This window comes from Bos javanicus, chromosome 13 (genome assembly GCF_032452875.1).
Source record: "Bos javanicus breed banteng chromosome 13, ARS-OSU_banteng_1.0, whole genome shotgun sequence".
Classification (NCBI taxonomy): Eukaryota; Metazoa; Chordata; class Mammalia; order Artiodactyla; family Bovidae; genus Bos; species Bos javanicus.
In genome coordinates this window covers 60,020,065-60,045,299 of record NC_083880.1, presented here as the reverse complement: position 1 = coordinate 60,045,299, position 25,235 = coordinate 60,020,065, and the positions used below count along the sequence as shown (strand labels likewise).

Below are 25,235 nucleotides of genomic sequence, written 5' to 3'. Positions count from 1 at the left end.
GAGGCAGTGGGGGTGAGAGGAAGGGACTAGATACAGAACACATTCTGAGGGTAAAGTTGGATCAGATGTGGGTGTGAAAGGCGAGGGAAGTCAAGGTTACTACAGTCAGGAGTGCAGAGGATGAGAGGGGAGTTGAAGGAGTTAATGTCTAAGAGAGAGGTGAGGGTGGGGAAAGCATATCAGATGATGGTTCCTGCAGACCCAGGGGAAGGACTTACTTTTCTTTTGAGTGATGGGAATCCCGGGAGGTTTCAAGCAGAGGGATGTGATCTGGTGTGTATTCTAACAGGATCTCTAGTGGCAGAGTGTAGAACAGACTTTTAGGAGTCAGAGATGGAGTAAGGCAATTTAGTGGTTGGTGCAGACATTCAAGTGGGGGATGATGGTGGCTTGCAGGAGGGTGCTGACTGGGACCAGAAAACTAAATTTATTTGAGTAAAAACAGTAAGTGGTACAAATCAGGAAGAAGACAGTCAAATAAATGACTGACATTTGGAAGTAGATCAGCTCTGCATTCAGCAGTTGTGTCTTCTTGGGAGAAGCAGCTTCCATTTTCCAAGTGAAAAATGAAAGTGTTAGTCTCTCAGTTGTGTTCAACTCTTTGAGACCCCGTGGACTATAGCTCGCCAGACTCCTCTGTCCATGGGATTTTTCAGGCAGGAACACTGGAGTGGGTTGCCATTCCCTTCTCCAGGGGACCTTCCCAACCCAGGGATGGAACCCAGGCCTCCCGCATTGCAGGCAGATTCTTTTCCATCTGAGCTAAATTTGCAAAATGGGAATGATAATGGAACATACTTCATAAAACATTTGATAGAATGATACGAAGTTTTTCACCCAGGATCCAGCACACAATAAACATTTAATAAATGTTATCCAATGAGCCAGACTGCTAGATTGCAGTACCATCTCTATTGTTCACTCATCTTGGTCAAATACACTCTTCTGTGTGTGTTTGTTGCGTTGTGCAGTCACTAAATCGTTGTGTAGAACACTAAAAGTGTTCTACTCTTTTGCGATCCCATGGGCTGTAGCCTACCAGACACCTGTGTCCATGGGATTTCCCAGGCAAGAATACTGGAGTGGGTTACCATTTCCTTCTCCAGGGAATATTCCGGACCGAGGGATAGAACCCGCCTCTCCTGCTTGGTAGGCAGATTCTTTACCACTGAGCCACCCGGGAAGCCCCGTGTGTCTGTTTACCCATCTGCAAAATAGAGCTATCAAATACCAACTTTATAGGGTTCAGTCTTGAGGGTTAAGTAAATTAATACAAGTAAAACATTTACAATAACGTTCCATGGAGCAAGCACTGCATTGCTGCTGCTGCTGCTGCTAAGTCACTTCAGTCGTGTTCGACTCTGTGTGACCCCATAGACGGCAGCCCACCAGGCTCCCCGTCCCTGGGATTCTCCAGGCAAGAACACTGGAGTGGGTTACCATTGCCTTCTCCAATGCATGAAAGTGAAAAGTGAAAGTGAAATCGTTCAGTCGTATCCGACTCGTAGCGACCCCATGGACTGCAGCCTACCCGGCTCCTCCGTCCACGGGATTTTCCAGGCAGGAATACTGGAGTGGGGTGCCATTGCCTTCTCCGAAGCACTGCATTAAGTGCCGACTATTACTACGAAAATGTTTTAATCTTATTTCGTAATCTCTTCTCCTACCAGCATACGCCCACCCTATTTTGCAGAAGTCTGTGACTCAAAACAAAGGTAGCCTCTCTTCAACGATGCCACAACCTACGTGTAGTACATCTACCACCTACAGAGAAGATGAAGATCCCAACTTTGAAGGACCTCGCTCCCAGGGGTCCTGCCCTGCCCATGTTCTGCCTGACGGAACCTTTAGGAGTCTTCCTTCTGTTTCCAGCCGGGCGCTCTCGCGCGGTAGCGCGGGAGTTGGAAGTTACTTCCGGTGGCCACACCCCCGCCTCTGGGCGTCTCCATTTTGGTCGCGCAGGTTGACATTAGACCACTACCTGCGGAGTAGCGGAGAGGAGTCAGCAGTGTTGTGAGGGCCTTGTCGGCTCACCGCACTTTCTTCCTCCCTTCCTCCGCCCGCAGAAGCCAGGGTCGCCCATGGCTGGCTTGGAGGTACTGTTCGCGTCGGCGGCGCCGGCCATCACCTGCGCGCAGGACGCGCTTGTCTGCTTCCTGCACTGGGAGGTGGTCACGCACGGCTACTACGGCTTGGGTGCCGGCGACCAGGTACGCCACGGAGCCAGGGTGGCGTGGGACCATTGTGGAGGCGGGAGGCGTCTTCTGCCCGAATCCAGATCCCGGAGGCCTGGTCCAGAGTGCCCGACCTTCCCCCTTCCCAGGTCCGGGCCCTGAGGCTCATGACAGTTTTGGTACCTGTACTCTGCGGCTCAGGGAGGTGCTCTACTGTTGCATTCTAGCTGGCACAACGTGATTTGAAAACCCATGGTCAGAAACTCGCTCCAGCACCGGCTGGCGTTCTCCCAGGCTGGGATTTTGCCCTCTGGCACCGAGACGGGGGTAATAAGCTCCCTTGAGCACTCCTCACCTACCCGGGGTGAGGGCTGTATTCAGTACCACCCTCCTACTGTACTGGAGCGTTCACCTGGATCCAAGCACCGTATAGAGGGACACCAGTATAGGGGAGCGCTTGGACTCAGCTCCAGTCAAGAGCAGAGGGCTCGACACCCTTCACTCTACACTGCAGGGCCCCGTGCTGCCCACTCACCGTTGTCATCTTGACCTCAGGCTCCGGGCCAGCAACCACCTCCCCAACATGTACACACATGCATCCTGGGTGTGAAGGCCAATTAAACTGTCCTTCACCATAGCTGTCCCTGCAGAAGCAGCCCCTCCTGCTCTCCCATTCTCAGACTCTGCCTCTTACAGCTGGGGGCCTTGTTGCCAGTCCCCACAGAGCCCCAGGACTGCCGGTGCCAGCCTGCCTCACTTGATTCTTTGCTGTAGCATTCTCCCATCTTCCCTGCCCCTTCCCTGTGGCTCTCCCCCGCAGGGTCATTGTACACATCAGCTTCCTGTGAGCACTGACCTCGACCTCTTCGTGCGCAAATCCTGCCAGCAACTCTGTTGGAGACTCTTTGACAGCTTAGAGACCTCAGTCTGTGTGGATCATTGCCTGCTCCTAACCGCCAGCTTTCCCCTGTCTGTACTCCAGGCTTCCAAGTTTTAAGAAAGAACATGATTTGCTTTAAAAAAAGATCCCTGACTGAATCTCAGAGGTGCACTCTGTTTACCATGCCACATGTTGAGTTCATGCAAAACAGAAAAAGTTGCTGGCTCCAGACCTCTTGGGGGAGGCCCCAGGAGAGTGCACATGGGGAATTGGAAAGCATTACCCACTGTCTGTCTGTCCACTCCAGTGCTAGGTCAAGCATGTGCCCCTGGGGGATGGGTGTTTGTGTTGCGCACTAAAGCGTGGTGTATTTTTGCTTCTCTCTGCCCTTAAATGCTTCTGGGGCTCAGGTTGTGCTTGTCGTCCTCTCACTTCTGCGTTTACTTTCATTCAGAGTAGAAGCCTTTTGGAGGAGTATCTTTCCTATTAGTTTATTCAAGAGAGGTTTTAGTTTTCCAGCGTGGGGCCCGCAGACTCAGCTGAGACCAGCAGTGTTTGCAAAGTTCAGAGAATGTTTGTCTGAAGCAGCCGCCTCCTGCTTCCCACCCTTCTAGGGGTGATAAGAGAGAGAGGAAGGTCCTGAAATTGTGTACTTGATCATTTACTATGTTGACAGTTAAATAGAAAGCTAAATTGTCTCCTTTTCTCTTTGGTTCTATATTCTCTGGTTCAGGAAAACTGTGTACATAAAACTTGATTAGAAGAACAATGCATTTTCAATCAAAAATTCAGTATTGAGTTTGGATTTCTTTCTTGAAGTCAGCACCACACCTCGTAAGAACTTTATAGCTCTGTCAGGTCGTTTAGGTGGCCAGGGAATAGAGATGGCCACAGGCTTGAATTCGAGGATTTTGTGTTCTGTTGTAGGAATTTAAGGATTATGACAAAAGAGAAAAATGCCTGAAATGATCTTTTTGAGACACATTTTAGCCCAGGGATACTGGGATGCACTCACGGCCATTAAAGAATACTTCCAGCCCCAGGATTTTGCCTAAGGGGACAGCTATCTTTACATTGTGGGGTGGGCATCTTTAGCCATAACACAGGCAACCAGGAGCTCTGAATGCCAAACCCAGCTCTGCACCTGACTTACCATGACCTTGGACAATTCTCAGCTCCCTCTTGTTGTTTAGTTGTAAAGTCATGTCTAACTCTGCTACCCCGTGGACTGTAGCCTGCTGGGCCCCTCTGTCCATGGGATACCCCAGGCAAGAATACTGGAGTGGGTTGCCACAGCCCCCTCTTAGCTCTTAGATTTTTTTCATCCAAGCCAGTTAAACTACACAACCATGTACTTTGGCTACTTTCCAGTTGTAGCTCTTTGGGAGGTCTGATATTGATGTCCTAGTCCAAAAGGCAGTTGAATGCCATGTTTGACTTGATATCACCAAGGCCAGTCTCTTTCAGTCCCACCTGTTTTCCCTTATCAGGGCAGGCGCTGAGCTTGGGAGCACTGGTTCTGCTGCAATGAGAGGTATCAGCCCCGCCAGACCCCAGTAGTGTCTCTTGCTCTGGAAGCCAGATGTTATGGGGCAGTGAGCAGGCCCAGTTACATATATTCCAGGAAGAAATTCTGGTAGGTTGAATGCTGTACATGGAGAGTAGAAATATAAATTCAGAGGCCCTTGATACAACAAAGACAAGTCATATTATCAAATTCTTGGCTTCCAAAGTAAACCATAAATCCAGGACACTACACGTGTTACAGGAAATTTACCCAGCTGGGGGTGAGGGGATAATTTCTTAAGCAGAGTTGGCTGATAAGTTTCACTTTTGTTTTCTGTCACTTTCATTTCCCTGCTTCAGGCCTGTGAGTTTCCTTGTCATTTAGCCAGGTTTGAAACCAGGTCAGTTGCAACATCTTGAATTTTATTTGGCACCACTTTGCTCATTTGATTTACAAGGCCTAGAGGTGACCAAAGAGGAGAGGCCCACAGTCTCTATTCTTGGCTTCCCGTTGTCCTTGGTATCTGTGAGGTTTGTGTGCTTAGACCTTTGTGTGTTGTTGTTGTTCTTCATCTTTGGTCCCACTCCTTCCCACTATAGTCTCGTGAATACAGATCTTCCCAGTCCACTTGCTCTGTGTTTAGCTATAGACATATGCATCCATGAAAATAATATAGATGGTTTTTTTCATGTGTTTTAATTATTCTTTTTACATAAATGGTACCCAACTGTAAATCTCATTTTTTAAAAAAGTTTGTCATGTTGTTTATTTTTACCTATAATACTGCAATTAGATCTAGTTGTCTCTTCTCACTGCTGTACTATGGGCATATTGTGCAATTTGCCTCCCCTTTGGTGCCCCCAACAAGCCCTTGTCATATTCCCTGTGCCTCTGTGTACAGAATTTCTTTTAGGAGTGGAGGTTTAAGGTCTTGGGGTATTGGCTTATCTGATGGCACTAAATATTACCAAATTGCTCTCCAAAGGGTGTTGTATGAATATGAACAGCCTCCAGCAGTACTTAGAGGTTGCCATTCTCCTTACACCCACACAAACACCTGGCAAAAAATAGAAAAACGGATAATAGCAGTCGGATGGATGGATCCTGGTATCTCTGAATGCTAGTAAAGTTGAACAACCCTTTATACAGAGTTAGTTGCTCTTACCTTTTGCCAGTTTTTCAAGTGGATTATCAATTTTTATAGTTCATTTTTCAGGCATTCCCTTTTTGTACTAGGTATTGATTCTTCTTCATTTGCAGCCATGGCACATAGCTCATCCTAGCCTGTGGCTGCCTGTTCACTTCGTTAGTAGTAGCGGTTATTGATCGGAAGCTTTAAATTATGAGCAGTGTCAAAGATAGCATTTTTTTCTTTTGTGGACCTTGTTTAAGAAATCTTTTCCCATCTGGAAATCAGGTTTTGGGTTTTTCCATAGAAATAGTTTGAGAACTATGTCACAAACATTAGTGTGTAAAAGGAAAGTCCTTGGGTTTGTTTTTCTTTTAAGAAAGGAGAACATCACAACTCCCAGTGATGCATTTTTACATCCATTTGGTTGGCAAAAATATTTTAAGTTGGACAGTAGCATGTTGCTGACCACTTGAAACAAGAACTTGGATACATTGCTCATGAGAGTGTAAATCCGTACTTTGGCAAACAATTGACTTTATCTTATAAATTAAAAGTTCTTCCCCTAGATATATTTTATAGAAGTTCATTTCTATGTTACTAGGAGATGTGTGAGCTAACCTGTGTACAAGAGCGTTCATAGCAGCGTTATTTATAATAGCATAACAGATAAGTTGGAAACACCCCACATATCCATCAAGGGAGTGTAACTTGCAGCATATTCATACCATGGTGCATTATGTGGCTGTGAACTATGTAGCAATGGAATGCACTGTGCATCAACTATAGTTACGGATAACTCTCAAAACAATATTGAATGAAAATGACAAAAGTGATGCCATTTATATAAAATTCAAAAACATTTGAAACAACTTATTTTTAGGATTTGTGTATAGTAACATAACTATAAGGAAAAGTAAGGAAATTTTTAAAAATACAGACTAGTGACTACCCACAAGGGAAGAGGAGGGAGATTCATTAGGGGTACACTACTCAAGCCATGTTCTTTGTCTTAAGCTGGTTGTAGATACCTAGTTGTCCATTTTATAATTCTTTTTTTTTAAATCTTGTACATATGCTGTATTTTGTGTTTGTATGAAAGTTATTCATAATTTTTGTTAAACCACTACAGTAGTCTGGAGAGGTGTCATTACAGTCTATTTTTAGTCACTACTTTCATGATGCCTTTGCAGTTGGCTGAAATTCCAAACTTTGAGAAACATTGTCCTTAGAATTTCACAGTATTCCTTGAGATGACTGGCCTTATTCTTGGCAGGGAGATGGAGAGATTATTCAACCAAGACTGTAGCTTCTAAACAAGTTCCAGTGCTGTGTCACAAAGGCAGTCAGGAGTGAGGGAGAAACACTGGAGCTGGAGTCCAGAGACCACAGATCTCTCACTTGCTGTTGGACCTTGGACGTTTTACTTCTCCCGACCTCCATGTCCTCATCTGTAAAGTGAGGGAACAGGATTAGATTATCTGTAATTTCCTTTTTTCAGATCTGAAATCATGATCTTTCTCCTCTCTGGTGTCTTCTCAGCCGGGTCCCAATGATAAGAAATCAGAACTGCTGCCAGTGGAATGGAACAGTAATAAAGACCTGTATGTCCTCCGGTATGAGTCCAAGGATGGGTCCAGAAAGCTCCTCGTGAAGGCTGTCACCGTGGAGAACAGCATGATCATCAATGTGCTGGTGAGTGTAGTCACAAAGAATCTGATGTTGGGAATGGACCTTGGGATCGCCTTTTTGAAACCCATTTAAGAGCCCTCAGTGTACGTGAAGCCTTTAGCTAGTGATCCTACTTCTGGAACTTTATTCTGAGGCCAGGACCCTAAATGTAGAAATGCTTTGTGTTTAAAGATGTCTACTCCTTATTATTGTAAAAGGAAGTGCTTGCCATCACAAAGGAATAGTGAAGTAAATTAAGGTAGATTCATTCAGGGACAACTTGGGAGAAAACAAAAAAAGCTTACTGTAGCCCTAGGGGACGGCTTTTAGTTCCTTAGACTTGCTTGGCTCACAGCTTTTTGCTGCCTTGAAGCCTTTATCCTTCTCATTTTCCCTCCTGGAAAGCTCTTCCTCTCTCCACCTTTGCTGCCTCACACAGGTACAGTCCTTTAGCCTGACTGACTCCCTCTTGTTTTCTTTTCACTTACTCAGAAAGTTCAGTCAGTCCTGACTGCTTCCTCTAGTCTGTCAGAAAGATCTAAATTATGCCTCTGCTTCATCATTTTATTTTCCTGCCTGGTACTTGACACGGTTTGCAGTTAGTTCATTACATTTATGCTTTGGTGTAATATTTTGTATTCTGCCACTATAGCAGAATGTTCTGTAGTCTATATAACATGCCCTCTAAGCACCCTGAGGGCAGTGACTCTCTAGGTTTGGCCTGGTTGTCTGGATTCATATAAAGATATCATGCAGTCTGTAGTGTTCTGCACTTTGCATTTTTACCTTGATATGTTTTGGAGGTCTTTACATGGCAATGCAAATGACTATGCCTGATTCATTTTAACCACTATGTAGTATTCCATAGTACAATAATTTATTTACCCCTCTTCCTTTTGATGATCACTTATATCGTATATCACTCAAGATTCTTAGTTTGAAACAACGAAATCCCTTTAGGTTCATTTGAATAGTTGGGTTTATTAAAAGAACTGGGATAACCATGTTGTCAGAAGGGCTGGAGAAGCAGTTTGAAGGCTGAGCTTCCAGGGCATTGCTCCAAACCATGCTGTGGAAACCAGTGCTGCTGCCGTCAGCCCAGGGCATTAGGTACTGGCTGGCTGCCAACCCAGGGGCCCCCTTCATGAGCCACTGATGTTGTAGCCCCTGTGCTTCTGCTGCGGCCCATAATGGCAAGATGTCTGCTTCTTACCCAGCCTGTTTATCCATGTTGCTCACCGCCAAGTTGAAGTTGTGCATCTATTTGGCACCCCATTCACATGTTTGATTTCAAGCTGCAAAAGAGCTTGGGAAGTAGGTTTTTCTGGGCTCTGCCTCAGAAAGGCATTATTCCTAAATCAAGAGTTGGCCCCAAATGCTCAGTGTGTATTTCATCTGTTACAAATAGTCCTTGCATATGTCGCTTGGTGCCCATGTGTATTTCTTTAGGTTGGATATAAAATTGTTCTTCTCCCCTCTAGTTGCCCACTTACTCACTCATTAGACCAGAAATACCCCAGTCTCTCATTTTTTGTTTTCATTTTTCTAGGAACATGGCTCACAGCAAGTGTCAGATTTGACCCTGAACTTGAATGATTATATCGATTCAGAACATCTGGTTGACTTCCACAGGTATTTCTAAGCGATGGCTTTTGCCTGGGAAAAAAGAAGAGAGAATCAATGGCCAGACGTAAGGAATGGACTTGAGGTGTTAGAGAATGGAGGAAGGTTAACAGAAGGATCCTTCTCCTCGGCACTCTGTTCTTTCTGTTTTTAATTTATTTTAAGAGAAGATTCGTGTGGGAAATGCCCCGTGAAATAAAATGATGCAACTTAGAGACCACAAGTCTGCAGGGTAGAGATGGGGCCAGGCCAGTGACCTCTTAGGATAAGGTGTACCTACTCTGGTACACTCCATTCCCCAGTTTTTTGTTTTAATGGACTTTATTTTTTACAGCAGTTTTAGAGTCACAGCAAAATTGAGCAGTAAGTGTAGCAAATTCCCTGGGACCTCCCTCTTGCCCCGCACTCTCACCATCCTGCAACAGAGTGGTGCATTTGTTATAGTTGATGAACCTGTGCTGACCCATTATCACCCAGATTCCATTCTTGGTGGTGTTGGGGTATGTTTACTTTCGTAAGAAACTGCTGCACTGTCTTCCTCAGTAGCTGTACTATTCTGCTTTCCCACCAGCAGTAAACGAGAGTTCCTGTTGGTCTGCATCCTTGTCAGTGTTTGAGATTTTGGCTGTTCTAACAGCTGTGTAGTGGTATCTCATTTTTGTTTTCATTTGCAGTTCCCTGATGACATATGATGTTGAATATCTTTTCATACGCTTTTCTGTTGTCTTTGCATTTTCTTTGGTGAGGTATCTGTTCAGGTCTTTGATCCATTTTTTAATCAAGTTGCTTTCTTAAGGTTGAGTTTTAGGAGTTCTTTGTATATTTTGGATAACAGTCATTAATCATATATGTGTTTTGCAAATATTTTCTTGGAGTCTAACTTGTCTTCTCATTATCTTGACTTTTTATTTTGAAATTTGCAACCCCTCAGAAAAGAGGGTTTGCAGAACTAATACAGTGAACACCCATATACCCACCACCTAGGTTCACCAGTTTTTAACGTTTTGCTGCATTTACTTACTTTTTCTGTATGCTTTTTTGTTCTTGAGCCATCTGAGAATTATTTCCAGACTTTATGAACCTTAAGCCCTAAATATTTCAGCATGTATCTCCTTCTTCTTATGTAGATGTCCTCCTGTATAACCTTAAGGCAGTTATCACACTCAGGAAATTTAGTTTTAATACATTAATGTCATTTAGTACACAGTCAGTGTTCAGGTTTCTGCAGTCATCCAAGCGGTGTCCTTTCTGGGTAGTCTTTTAGTTTTCAGTTTGAGGTTTTTGTTTTTTTAACCCAGCCAAGTATCACAAATTGCGTTTATTTTCATGTCTTTTCAATTACCTTTAATCTAGAAGTTTCCTAGACTTTTATTTTTCTTAGCATTGCTATTTTTGAAGACTTGAGGTCAGTTGTTATATAGAACATTCAGATTGTTAACTTATCATTTGATTCAGGTTGGACATTTTCAACAAGAACTCTATGTAAGTGAGGCTATGTTCTTCTAAGTGCTTCATGTCAGGCTCATGACATCTGTCTTATAGATTTGGTTCAGTTTGGTCGCTTGATTATGACAGTATTTGCCACCTTTCTCTCCAGTAAAGACATCTGTTTTCCTTCAGGTTTTGATTTACATTTATGAGGTTTGCTTTTTTTTTTTAATTTATTTTTTATTGAAGTATAGTTGATTTACAGTATTGTGTTGATTACTGCTGTATAGCAGAGTGACTCAGTTATACAATGTAGACATATATATCATATTCTTTTCCTTTATGGTTTATCACGAGGTAGTGAATGTAGGTCCCTGTGCTACACAGTAGGACCTTCTTGTTTATTCATTCTGTATATACCAGTTTGCATCTGCTAATCCCAAACTCCCAGTTCAGTCCTCTTCCACTTCCTCCCACTGGCAACCACCAGTCTATTTTCTGTGTCCCTGGTTCATAAGATTTGTTTTTTGACTCAGGATATGACTCATTTTAAAATGACAGATTTTTAGGAATTCCGTAGAGTCCTGCTCACTCCCTGCTACCTCAGTCTGCCTTAACACTTCAGCGATAGCTCACATGGCTTTTCTCTCACAGACAGAGAAAAAGAGGCCTAGAGCAGCCTTCCAAGGCCCCTGAGTTAGTGACAGAATTGGACATTAAGCCCCGGAGCCCTGCCTACTTGGACCAGGAACCTGGTTATCCTTCCCATGGGGCTTTGCCTTCCATGACTCTTCCCATGACATGTGATGAACACACAATGAGGCTGAGGGCAGGGTGGGGTGGGGTGGGCCCAGAGGAGTCAAGGCCCTGTGCCCCTACACCTCACCTCTTTCTAATGGGGTGGTAAACGAGAAGGGGCAACTCAGATGCCTAAGAAGCTTAGGCCCAAATCGCGGAGACAACGCCGGGCTATTGCCCCCCTTACCCAGGTCCGCCGGGCGGCCTGTTCCCACCCTTGCGAACAGTCCAAACGCTATCAGGGCCGTCGCCGCTATTGTCGCCACCGCCGCCACCAGCACCACCACCAGAATACTGTGCGCAGGGTTACCAACCAGCTGAAAGCAGCTGACGCCTCGTCTCCTTTCTTCAGGGTCTACAAGAACAGCGAGGAACTTCGGTCCCGTATTGTGTCTGGGATTATTACACCTATTCATGAGCAGTGGGAAAAAGCCAATCTAAGTCCCCACCGGGAGTTTCCCCCTGCCACTGCCAGAGAGGTGGACCCACTCCGGATTCACCCACAGCACCCACATACCAGCCGACAGCCTACCTGGTGAGTACACAGCCCATAGAGGGCAGCCCCAGCTTCTCTAGAAGGATTCTATCCATGACCATCCCTGCTGCTTGACCCCTCTCTGGACCCCCACATCTCTTCAACGGAATTGTCAAGAGTCTTGGTATTTGGAGATAGGAAGTGGAGGTCTGAGTGAAGCAGTGAGTTCTTGTACTGCTGCTAGTCACCCCAGCATCTTAAGGCTGCATGCATCTTTTTTAGAGGCTACATAGAGCCTCTGACTCGCCCAAGGGTCAGTGCCTCTGAGGTGTATGTGTAGTACTCCAGAGTTGCTGCCCAGCTGGTTCAGTTATTCATTCCAGAGCTGTTTGTACAGGACTCTGAATCAGGCTTTGAGGGAAAACACAAAGATGCAGAAATACTGGAGGTTCCTGGAGGGGATGTCGTCTCAGTGTTCCCTTTCTTTGCATTTCACTTCATTGTAGCCCCCGATCTCTTTGACAACGTGAAAACTTTTCCAAAACAGCATGAGGTCTGAGCAAGTCACATCTAAGATCTTTGCAGATTGGGATGGCAGTATGTAGGACTGGAGACTTTTGCTCTGAGAGAAGACAAGGAGCAGGGACACCATAGTCTGTAGCTGAGATGGCACTTCCCAATTTGGACTCCATGGTGCGGTAGTAATGGTGGGCTTGGCAGGGTTGAGAGGGAGGGCTCACTGTACAGCCATAATAAGCACTCAATAAGTGTTAACTGCCATTGTAAATACTCTGTGTTGCAGTTGTATACCTTTGATTAATTAAATGGGAAATTTATTACTATAATAAGTAGTAATTGGCAAGTCTCTTTGACAATTTTTGGAAATACTGGTTTCTGTGGGCAAAGTGGAAATTGATAAAAAGTCTTGAAAGGTTGGGAATAGCTTGTTTGATTATTTAAGATGACTTGCCTAAGGTCACCAGCCAGTAATAAAGAGACAGAGCTGGAGCTGGGGGTTCAGATGTCCTCACTCTAGCCCAGTGTTCTGCTGTGATGTAACCAGAATATGTTGACAAGGTTTAAGGATAAGCCCTAGACAGCAGTCAAATTGGGGAAGACTTTTAGATCTTACTAAGTGGATAGTAATTCTCAGCTGTCTCAGATTTACTTCCCGTATCAAAACATATTTTCTGAAATCTCCTTTACTCTCTGAAAATGGAGTTCATAGATAATCTAACTTACCAAATGCAAAATTTCAAAAGGGGTCATATAAAGTATAATATAAATGAGAAATAAATAGTAAATAATGATAAGATAATGTTTGTTTCATTGTGTAGATGCCTGAGCATAACTACACCAGAAAAGATATGCACTTGTATGTGGGGTTATCTTGAATTTGACATCATTTACAAATCATATATCTGACAAGAGACTTGTATCTAGAGATACATAGATACGTAGAGAACTTTACATTTCAGTAATAAAAAGACAACCCAATTTCAAAAATGTTAAAGGATTTGAATAGACATTTCCCCAAGGAATGTGTACAGGTGGCCCATAAACGTGAAAAAAGTGGAAATCAAAACTACAATAATAAACTACTGGTTTGTGCACATCTTCATGTACAACTTTTGTACAAGAATGTTCATAGCAGCATTACTCATAATAGCCTAAAAGTGGAAACAACCTAAATGTCCATCGGCTGATGAATGGATAAATGTGATATATGCATACAGGGAAATATTTGAGCAATAAAAAATGAAGTACTGATACTGATACACATCACAACGTGTATGAACCTTGAAAACATTGTGCTAAGTGCAAAAAGCCATTTATGTGAAATGTCAAGAATAGGCAGATCCACAGAAACAGAAAGTAGATTATTTGGTTGCCAGGAGGTGAGATGGAAGGATTAAAGAGCATGAATGGGGGATGACTGCTGATGAGTACAGGGTGTTTTTTTAGGGTGCAGAAAATATTCAAAAATTAGAGTAGTTGCACTTTCTATAAACATCTAAAAACCACCATGTTAACTGGCTTAATTTTGTGGTACATGAAATACCTCAGTAAAGCTGCAAAAAAATTTTAAAAGGTCCTAGTTTTGTCTTACTTGGAAGCATGAATATATAACAATTGAAATAAGGGTCCTAGGATCAGACTATAAGAGCACTGATAGTAATAGCCCATGATTGAGATTTTGTATTTTCCCTTCAACTGGAGAGTGGTTTGATAATAACCTAAACAATATTTTTTGAGACTAACATTATACTAGCAAAAGGAATTTATTTAAAATTAGTTACTGAAGTCTTTCCCCCTAAGAAACAAGGCAAGGATATCCACTCTCACAAGTCTTACTCAGCATAGTACTGAAAGTTTTGTCACCACATTAAGACAAGAAAAAGAAAAGGCACACAGATAAGAAAGGAAGAAATAAAAGTTTACATTCATAGTTGACATAATGGTCTACATGGAAAATCTCAAGGAATCTACCAGAAAAAGAATATTATGAGCCTAGTAAGGTTGTAGGATACCAGCTCAACATCCAAAAGTCAACTGTATTTCACTGTATTAGCAATAAACACATGGAAATAGATGTTTAAGATACAGTATAATAGCTTTTAGCTCAGCTGGTAAAGAATCCGCCTACAGTGTGGGAGACCTGGGTTTGATCCCTGGGTTTAGAAGATTCGCTGGAGGAGGGCATGGCAACCCACTCCAGTACTCTTGCCTGGAGAATCTCAGTGTACAGAGGAGCCTGGCGGGCTGCAGTCCATGGGGTCGCAGAGTCGGACACAACTGAACACCTAAGCACAGCACAGGCCACCATTTAGAATTACTGAAAAAATTACACTGAAAAAATTACTTACACTTAGGTGTTAGTCTGATGAAACATTTCAGACTTTTATGCTGAAAACTGTAATCAAAGAAGACCTAAATGAGAAACATCACATGTTCATGAGTGGAAGACTCAACATAGTAAAAATGTCAAATACTCCACAAACTGATACACTCTGTGTGTTAGTGGCTCAGTCGTGTCCAACTCTTTGCCACCCCATGGATTGTAGCCTTCCCGGCTCTTCCATCTATGGAATTTTCCAGACAAGAATACTGTAGTGGGTTGCCATTTCCTACTCCAGAGGATCTTCTCGACCCAGGAATTGAACCCGTATCTCTTGTGTCTCCTGCCTTGGCAGGCGGATTCTTTTCCCTCTGCATCGAAGATGTCACATACTCCATAAATTGATACAGTAGTTTAATGCAATTCCTATCATAATCCCAACAAAAACTTCTGAAGATAGAGCAAGATTATTCCATAATTTATATGGAAAGGCAAAAGAGTTTGGAGTAGCTAAAAATAATTTTGAAATTAAATAAAGATGGAGAAATCATTATACCCAGTATTCAGGCTTATTATATAGCTACATTAGGTGGACAGACTCATAGGTCAATAGAACAATGTCATTGTTGTTCATTCACTGAGTTGTGTGTAACTCTGCGACCCCATGGACTGCACCATGCCAGGCTTCTCTGTTCTCCACTATCTCCTGGGGTTTGCTCAAATTCATGTCCATTGAGTCGGTGATGCTATCTAACCATCGCATCCTCTGCCATCACCTTCTCCTTTTTTTGCTTTCAGTCTTTCCCAGTATCAAGGTCTTCTCTAGTGAGTTGACTCTTCATATCAGGTGGTCAAAGTATTGGAGCTTCAGCAATAGTCATAATCAGGGTTGATTTCCTTTAAGATTGACTGTTTTGATGTCCTTGCAATCAAGGGACCCTCAAGAGTCTTCTCCGGCACTACAATTTGAAAATATCAGTTCTTTGGTACTCAGCTTTCTTTATGGTCCAGCTCTCAGGTCCATACATGACTACTGGAAAAACCATAGCTTTGACTGTAAAGACCTCCGTCAGCAGTGATATCTCTGCGTTTTAAGTCTTTGGGCTGCGAAAGGCATTTTGAAATATGTAGGCCTTGTTCTATGCCTAGAAGATGGGGATAGAGGCTAGGAATAGTGCCAGCCAAGCACAGGCCTGCTGCAGACAGAGCCAGCCCTGTCCTATCCTGCCCTTCATGTTTTTTTTGGTTGGCTAAAACTCCTGGCCCACTAGCACAGGCATTCACCCCATCCTTGAGAATACTACCATGCAGTTCAGTTCAGTTCAGTCGCTCAGTCATATCTGACTCTTTGCGACCCCATGGACTGCAGCACACCAGGCCTCCCTGTCCATCACCAACTCCCAGAGTTTACCCAAACTCATCTCCATTGAGTTGGTGATATCCTCCAACCATCTCATGCTCTGTCGTCCTCTTCTCCCGCCTTCAATCTTTCCCAGCATCAGGGTCTTTTCCAATGGGTCAGCTTTTCGCATCAGGTGGCCCAAGTATTGGAATTTCAGCTTCAGCATCAGTCCTTCCAATGAACATTCAGGACTGATTTCCTTTAGGATGGACTGGTTGGATCTACTTGCAGTCCAAGGGACTCTCAAGAGTCTTCTCCAACACCACAGTTCAAAAGCATCAATTCTTTGGTGCTCAGCTTTCTTTATAGTCCAACTCTCACATCCATCCATGACTACTGGAAAAACCATAGCTTTGACTAGATGGACCTTTGTTGACAAAGTAATGTCTCTGCTTTTTAATAAACAGTCTAGGTTGGTCATAACTTTTCTTCCAAGGAGCAAGCGTCTTTTAATTTCATGGCTGAGATCACCATCTGCAGTGATCTTGGAGCCCAAAAAACTAAACTCTGTCCCTGTTTTCACTGTTTCCCCGTCTGTTTGCCACAAAGTGATAGGACCAGATGCCATGATCTTCGTTTTCTGAATGTTGAGTTTTAAGCCAACTTTTCACTCTCCACTTTCACTTTCATCAGGAGGCTCTTTAGTTCTTCGCTTTCTGCCGTAAGGGTGGTGTCATCTGCATATCTGAGGTTATTGATGTTTCTCCCAGCCATCTTGATACCAGCTTGTGCTTCATCCAGCCCAGCATTTCTCATGATGTACTCTGCATATAAGTTAAATAAGTAGGGTGACAATATACAGCCTTGACGTACTCCTTTCCCAATTTGAAATCAATCTGTTTTTCCATGTCCAGTTCTAACCGTTGCTTCTTGACCTGCATACAGATTTATCAAGAGGCAGGTCAGGTGGTCTGGTATTCCCATCTCTTGAAGAATTTTTCAGTTTGTTGTGATCCACATAGTCAAAGGCTTTCGCATAGTCAATAAAGCAGAAGTAGATGTTTTTCTGGAATTCTCTTGCTTTTTTGATGATCCAGTGGATATTGGCAATTTGATCTCTGGTTCCTCTGCCTTTTCCAAAACCAGCTTGAACACGTGGAAGTTCTTGGTTCATGTACTGTTGAAGCCTGGCTTGGAGAATTTTGAGCATTACTTTGCTAGCGTGTGAGATGAGTGCAACTGTGCAGAAGTTTGAGCATTCTTTAGCATTGCCTTTCTTTGGGAATGGAATGAAAACTGACCTTTTCCAGCCTTGTGGCCACTGCTGAGTTTTCCAACTTTGCTGGCATATTGAGTGCAGCACTTTCACAGCATCATCTTTTAGGATTTGAAGTAGGTCCACTGGAATTCCATCACCTCCACTAGCTTTGTTCGTAGTGATGCTTCCTAAGGCCCACTTGACTTCACATTCCAGGATGTCTGGCTCTAGGTGAGTGATCATACCCTCGTGATTATTTGGGTCATGAAGATCTCTTTTGTATAGTTCTTCTGTGTATTCTTGCTACCTCTTCTTAATATCTTCTGCTTCTGTTAGGTCCATACCATGTGGTTATTTTTCTCTAATTCCAAGATTATTGGTGTTTTTCAAGTGCATATCCCCTTTACCCTCCTTTTTCAGCCCTTTGTATCTCTATCACCTGGACCTATATCTTGCACATTTTTAATGAGTTCTCTATCCAGCAAATGCTTCCCTCTGGGTTCAGAGATCCCTGGGCCTGGGCCCATACTTTTGAGGCATGTGCTGTCCCTCTGGTATGGGAGACAGGTGAGTAAATAAGAGTTTATATAACTGCCAGGTTATCAGGGATTAGCACAGAGATCCCCATCGGTGGCCTAGGAAAGACTTCTTGGGGGTTGCTGCCTGAGCTGTGTGTTCATGGGGAAGAGGAAGAGTGTTCCTCAGGCTCATTTTCTTTTTTCCTTTTCATGTGTTTGGATTATTTCCTCAGATTTCTTTCTAGGGAGGTTGTTCCAGGCTGTGAGACCAGCAGTCCAGTGGCATCAAAATCTGAAAGCATGGGGTTGTCTCTAAATTTTGGTTTGAGAAAGAGTTCATGTCAGAATCCTGGGATATAACAGCTCTGAAGGATAAGACTAGATTTTGCAAGGACTCTGATGCCAGGCGTACCTGATGTACCTGAATCTCCCCAATGGACAGTTGGAAATCACTGAAGAATACTGATAGAGGGTGGTGGTGTCCTTGCTAAGGATCCTCGTGGATTGGAAGGGATGAGGCAAAGGGCCAAGGCTTATCACTCCTGTGTACCACTTTTAGCAGGTGGGACTTCTTTCCCTTCTTTCTGCTGCCTCACCTACCTCTCATGTCAAGGAGAGAGTATCATATGGTGGTTAGGAGTACAGGCTTTGCAGGTTGATCAACTGGCTTCAAATCCTGGCCTTGTAGCTTTGCCTGTCTCAGTGATAACAGTTAGCCTTGGTTTTCTCATGGGCAACTTGGGAATTATTGTAGCTGTCTCAGGAATATGATGATAGATGTCATATTGAGCTCATTGCTCAGAATATAGTGAGTGAGTGAGTGAAGTCACTCAGTCATGTCCGACTCTTTGTGATCCCATGGACTGTAGCCTACCAGGCTCCTCTGTCCATGGGATTTTCCAGGCAATAGTGCTGGAGTGGCTTGCCATTTCCTTCTCCAGGGGATCTTCCCGACCCAGGGATCGAACCCAGGTCTCCCGCATTGTAGACAGTTGCTTTACTGTCTGAGCCACCAGAATATAGTAGATGTTCAAGAAATACTCCATGGATCTTATTCAGGTCAAGCAGAGATGAGAACAATACTGAAGGTGTAATGACTAGATGGTCCCCTAGAAGAGAGACCTTTTATTTTTTTTAAATAACATAGCCTATTCCTCTGAGAAAAGGATTTGATGCTGTGGAGCCACTTAGGTGTGAGAGTATTGACCCAGAGGGTGTGCTGGGAAACTGCAGTTAAGCCCAGGACCTCTATGGACATTGTTTCCATCGTGAGGACATGTTCCTCACGGTGGCCACTGCTTAATCTAGGGTAGGAAAAACTGCTATTTCTTGGCTGTCCACCATGTGTTGACTGCCATCCCCAGTGTTTTTGTTTATGGCTGCTCACCTTCCAGACAGTCCTACGTAGAGATCAGCGGCATCCCTGCTTTTCCAGAGAGGGAGACAATGGATAAGGGGAGGCAGCTTAACTTGCCAGAATTTTCTAACCAAGGTGGTGAGGTCTGGGCTTTGCCCCTACGTGGGACTCAGAAGCTTATGCTTTCCCCATTGCATGCTTCAGTTTTAGTTCACATAATCGGTTTGTGTACAAGTTCAGTGTAGTGAGTGCACACTGATTATGGAGGAAAATGTATCCCCTACCTCTCTGGCCAGTGAGATCTTTCTCAAGTAAGCTAATCTTCCAGGACTAGGACACTGAACTGGAAGAGGAGGCAAATGTTTAGGAGGCTTTTTGTCAGCCACTAGCGAATTGACAGGTCTTGCCTCTGTAGTCCCCTTCTCCCTCCACGCCCCATTGCAAGCCACCTTCCCCTGCAGCACAGATGCTTCAAAGACGACGTCTCTGTGAGAGCCCTACCAACTGCCGTGGTGTTGGGCAACTGGGCACTCACACTGTCACCTTTTTGTTTTTTCCACCAATGCCAGATTTCAGGGTAGGGCCTGAGGGCAGGAAGAAGGGAAAGAATGGGTCAGCAGAGGGCCCATTGGACTGAACAGCCTTGGGTTATGTTCTGAGCAGGAAGCAGCAGCCTCGGCCCCTTGGTATAGCATACAGGTCTGTGTCTCACCCCGAACGTCCGTACCGTGTTGCCTGTCCCACACCTGGAAACCTCCAAATGCAAACTGAAGTTGAGAGGTCTTGCTTCAGTAAGTGTGTGGTGACACGTGTGTCCAGAGCTTGTCAGAGGATACTGGTTTGCTGGTGTGATGCTGGCATAGAGGGAGAGGACATTCCATTACAGTGGAGAATTGAGGATGCAAAGTAGGTCTGTTCTGCTGAGATCTCTCGGGAAGAATTACTGAAAACAGCCCATCTGTGAGGGAAATTTTTTTTAATCTAAGCCTAACTTTTTTGTTGTCATTATGATGCTAACCCATTTCCCTTTGCTCCATCTGTCCTCAGTCAGGAAACTGTATGCCCCAAATCTTGTTCTCTGTTTTGAAAAATCAATTTTTCCTGTGTTTAACCAGCTTTGCTAAAACTAAACCCTTGCATATAAAGCTCTTATGTCATTCAAAATTCATTTTTTAATCCCAGTCAATCTGTATCTTTACATATTTTTAAAATATTCTCAATATTTGTGTTCCACATTTTTTTTTAATTTTATGTTTTATTTACATTCTTTTTTAGTATCTGATATTTTATTCTGCTGATACATGCTATAATTTGCCTAGTCTCCATTGGGTATTTCAAGAATGTCCAATTTTTCATTTTAAAGAGTATACTATGAACATCTATATAATAAAATTTTATTTCCTGTAGTTACATTTCCTATGCTTGCAGATCTCAAATTTTTTTGTCTCAGGAACTCCCTTGCATGCCCCCAAGTTACTTAGGAACCCAAAAGATCTGTTTGTTTGAGTTATATCTGTCAGTATTTACTATATTATCAATTACAGCCAAACTATCTTAATTATAAATTAAAATTTAAATATGCATTTATTCATTAAAAATAATAAACCTCTTGTGTGTTAAATAACAAATTTTATGAAAATACTTTCCAAATCAAAAACTTAGTGAGAAGAGTGACATTGTTTTCATTGTTGCAGATCTTCTTAATATCTGGCATAGAAGTCAGCTAGATTCTCATTTCTGCTTCTGCATTTAGTCTGTAGCTGATAATGTTTATGTTTAAGCCTTAACATAGTTAAGTTGTTGGAAAAGAGAGGATTAGTTTAGTAATTTTGAAATAATTGTGCATTTTCTACTTTGTATTACACCAAAACTTGATAAGTGATAGTTTCTTTAAGGTATTAACCTAAAACAATAAATAAAAGTGTTAATTACTCAGTTGTGTCTGACTTTTTGTGACCCCATGAACCGTAGCCTGCCAGGCTTTGCTGTCCTTAGAATTCTCCAGGCAAGAATACTGGAGTGGGTAGCCATTCCCTTCTTCAGGGGATCTTCCTGACCCAGGGATCGAACCCAGGTCTCCTGCTTTGAAGGCTAATTCTTTACCGCTGAGCCACCTGGCAGACCCATTTATAGAGAATAAGGGGAATCTGGTAGTTCAGTTCAGTTCAGTCACTCAGTTGTGTCTGACTCTTTGAGATCCCATGGACTGCAGCACACCAGGCCTCCCTGTCCATCACCAACTCCTGGAGTTTACCCAAACTCATGTCCATTGAGTCGGTGATGTCATCCAACTATCTCATTCTCTGTCCTCCCCTTCTCCTCCCACCTTCAATCTTCCCCAGCATCAGGGTCTTTTCCAGTGAGTCAGCTCTTCCCATCAGGTGGCCAAAGTATTGGAGTTTCAGCTTCAACATCAGTCCTTCCAATGAACACTCATGACTGATTTCCTTTAGGATGAACTGGTTAGATCTCTTTGCAGTCCAAGGGACTCTCAAGAGTCTTTTCCAACACCACAGTTCAAAAGCATCAATTCTTCGGTGCTCAGCTTTCTTTATAGTCCAACTCTCACATCCATACATGACCACTGGAAAAACCATAGCCTTGACTAGACGGACCTTTGTTGACAAGGTAATGTCTCTGCTTTTTAATATGCTGTCTAGGTTGGTTATAGCTTTTCTTCCAAGGAGAAATGACCTTTTAATTTCATGGCTACAGTCACCATCTACAGTGATTTTGGAGCCCAAAAAACTAAAGTCTGCCACTGTTGACACTGTTTCCCCATCTACTTGCCATGAAGTGATGGGACAAGATGCCATGATCTTAGTTTTCCGAATGTTGAGTTTTAAGCCAACTTTTTCACTCTCCTCTTTCACTTTCATCAAGAGGCTCTTTAGTTCTTCTTTGCTTTCTGCCATAAGGGTGGTGTCATCTGCATATCTGAGGTTATTGATATTTCTCCTGGCAATCTTGATTCTAGCTTGTGCTTCATCCAGCCCAGCATTTCTCATGATGTACTCTTCATATAAGTTAAATAGGCAGAGTGACAATATACAGCCTTGATGTACTCCTTTTCCAATTTGGAACCAGTCTGTTCCATATCCAGTTCTAACTGTTGATTCTTAACTTGCATACAGATTTCTCAAGAGGCAGGTCAGGTGGTCTGGTATTCCCATCTCTTTAAGAAATTTTCCACAGATTGTTGTGATCTGCACAGTCAAAGGCTTTGGCATAATCAATAAAGCAGAAGTAGATGTTTTTCTGGAATTCTCTTGCTTTTTCGATGATCCAACGGATGTTGGCAGTTTTATCTCTGGTTCCTCTGCCTTTTCTAAAACCAGCTTGAACATCTGGAAGTTCAGGGTTCACACAGTGTTGAAGCCTGACTTGGAAAAAATTTTGAGCATTACTTTACTAGCGTGTGCGGTGAGTGCAATTGTGTGGTAGTTTAAGCATTCTTTGGCATTGCCTTTCTTTGGGATTGGAATGAAAATTGACCTTTTCCAGTCCTGTGGCCACTGCTGAGTTTTCCAACTTTGCTGGCATATTGAGTGCAGCACTTTCACAGCATCATCTTTTAGGATTTGAAGTAGGTCCACTGGAATTCCATCACCTCCACTAGCTTTGTTCGTAGTGATGCTTCCTAAGGCCCTCTTGACTTCACATTCCAGGATGTCTGGCTCTAGGTGAGTGATCACACCATTGTGATTATCTGGGTCATGAAGATCTTTTTTGTACAGTTCTTCTATGTATTTTTGCCACCTCTTCTTAATATCTTCTGCTTCTGTTAGGTCCATACCATTTCTGTCCATAATCGAGCCCATCTTTGCATGAAATGTTCCCTTGGTATCTCTGATTTTCTTGAAGAGATCTCTAGTCTTTCCCATTCTTTTCTTTTCCTCCATTTCTTTGCATTGATCGCTGAGGAAGACTTTCTTATCTCTCCTTGCAATTTTTTGGAACTCTGCATTCACATGGGTATATCTTTCTTTTTCTCCTTTGCTTTTGGCTTGTCTTCTTTTCACAGCTATTTGTAAGGCGGCCTCAGCAGCCATTTTGCTTTTTTGCATTTCTTTTTCTGAGGGATGGTCTTGATCCCTGTCTCCTGTACAATGTCACGAACCTCCATCCATAGTTCATCAGGCACTCTGTCTATCATATCTAGTCCCTTAAATCTATTTGTCACTTCTACCGAGCTGTTATAATCAGAAGTCTGTTGGAAGAAACTGGAAGTTTACAGTATAATGGCTTTTCATTGGCTGAGTTGTGCCACTCTCTCATTAGCTGAGCTATTACCAGCACAGAGGAACTCTTTCTTCTTCCACTGAAAGTAGTAAGATAGTGTTACTTCCTGCAGGAAATGGAAGATACTCTCTTCTTGCTGGAGTCTGTGTTGATGTCCAGTGATACCTACTTGAAAGCTCTCCCTTCTGGCCTGCTCATTCTATTTTAGTTAGGTTTCTCTTCATTAATTTTCACAAAGGGTTAGTTCCAGTGTAAAATTTGAATTCATATCAGTGAACTTTTTGTATGTTATTGCATTAAAATCCACTGGTCTATCATGCCCTTTTAATGGATCTTTTACCAGTGCATGCTGTTGGAAGATCGTGGATTGGTTGTTTGGAAAATGCTGGTTCACTGGTATGTGCTAATCCACTAAACATTGACACATTTTATTACACAATACCTAAAAAATCATATTCATGAATATTATTAATCTCATCAGCATCTGTATGGGGAACCCACCAAGTTAGTGATGAATGGTGGTGGTGGTTTAGTCGCTAAGTCGTGTCCAACTCTTGCGACCCCACGGACTGTAGCCTGCCAGACTCCTCTGTCCATGGGATTCTCCAGGCAAGAACACTGGAGTGGGTTGCCATTTCCTTCTCCTAGTGGTAAATACAAATTTACAAATGGCAGATTTTCTTGAAAGCTTGAATTTTATCATTGGCAACATATACTGTCAGTTATTTTCCTTGAAGTAACAGGTTCCATGGTTTTCAGAAAAGTGTCTACTGTGTAGCTCAATCTGAATAACCTTGGTTTGTCATTTTATGTAAAAATAGTTTTCCATGAAAAAATGGCTACTTTAGCTAGCAGCTTAGCTGCACAAGTTTCTCTTTGAGACAGCCATTGTATTTCTACATGCAACAAAAGTGCTTAATGAATATTTCCTGTTTCATCACACAGAATATTAAAAAGAAGTGTACTCAAAGATTGAGACTTTAGATAACACTTGGTAATTTTTACCACTTCTTTAAGGACATTTTGATGGGAAAATGGATGGGGGATGGTAGTTGGAGTGGCTGGTGAGTCAGATTGCCATGACTGCTAGTTACTCACTGATGCTTTTGTTTTTGTGTTTTTTGTTTATTTTTGGCTGCATTGGGTTTTAGTTGCTGCAAGTGGGCTTTCTCTAGTTGTGGCGAGCTCTGCTCTTCCTTGCTATGCACAGGCTTCTGATTGCAGTGGCGTCTCTTGTTGCAGAGTACGGGCTCTAGAGTGTGCAGGCTTCAGTGGTTGTGGCATACCGCTCAGGAGTTGCATCATACGGGTTTAGTTGCCCTGAGGCATGTGGAATCTTCCTAGATCAGGGATCGAACCCCTGTCCCCTGCACAGGCGTGTGGATTCTCAACCACTGGACCACCAGGGAAGTCCTCATCATTGCTTTTGTACCATTAGTAAAAATATCAACACAGTGAAGAAAGCAGATAGTTTTTAAGATGAAATAGTTTTAATATCTTTTTTTTTTAATGTTTACAAGCCCATTTGAATGTACTCTTTTGTGAAGAGTCTATTCAAATCTTTTGCTTGTTTTCCTGTTGGATTGTCTTGTCTTAGGATTTGTAGACATTGCTTATATAGTCTGGATTTAGTCTTTTGTCAGACATGTACAACAAGTGTCTTCCCTCTGTAGCTTGCTTTTTCACTCTGTTAAGGGTGTTTTGTTTTAATTAAAACATTCTTAATATTTTATGTAATTCGATTTATCAATACCTTCCTTTTATATGTGGTGCTTTTTTGACCTGTTTGAGAAAATTTTGCCCTGTCTATGGTCATGTAGAATTTCTCATATACTCTAGAAGCTTTGTTATTTTACCTTTTATATTAAGATAATCCATTTGAAATTAATTTTATGTGATTGTGAGATACATGTTTTACCATAGTGATATCCAGTTGATCTAGCACCATATTTGGAAAAGAATTATCCCCTACCTGTGCCACCTTAATAATTTTC

General features: G+C 42.9%; 1 protein-coding gene across 2 annotated transcripts in view; it reads left to right on the top strand.

Annotated features, from left to right (window-relative positions):
• The window catches only part of PSMF1 (proteasome inhibitor subunit 1), a 45,392-nt gene that overhangs the window by 3,540 nt on the left and 16,617 nt on the right, over positions 1-25,235 (top strand). The window contains exons 2-5 of one of the 2 annotated variants that reach the window (XM_061437128.1): positions 1,694-2,210; positions 7,233-7,385; positions 8,911-8,993; positions 11,563-11,745. In XM_061437128.1, coding sequence (XP_061293112.1) covers positions 2,082-2,210; positions 7,233-7,385; positions 8,911-8,993; positions 11,563-11,745 — 548 coding nt within the window. In that variant the 5' untranslated portion in view covers positions 1,694-2,081. The remainder of the gene's footprint in view (positions 1-1,693; positions 2,211-7,232; positions 7,386-8,910; positions 8,994-11,562; positions 11,746-25,235) is intronic. The other variant, XM_061437129.1, reaches the window with a different exon arrangement.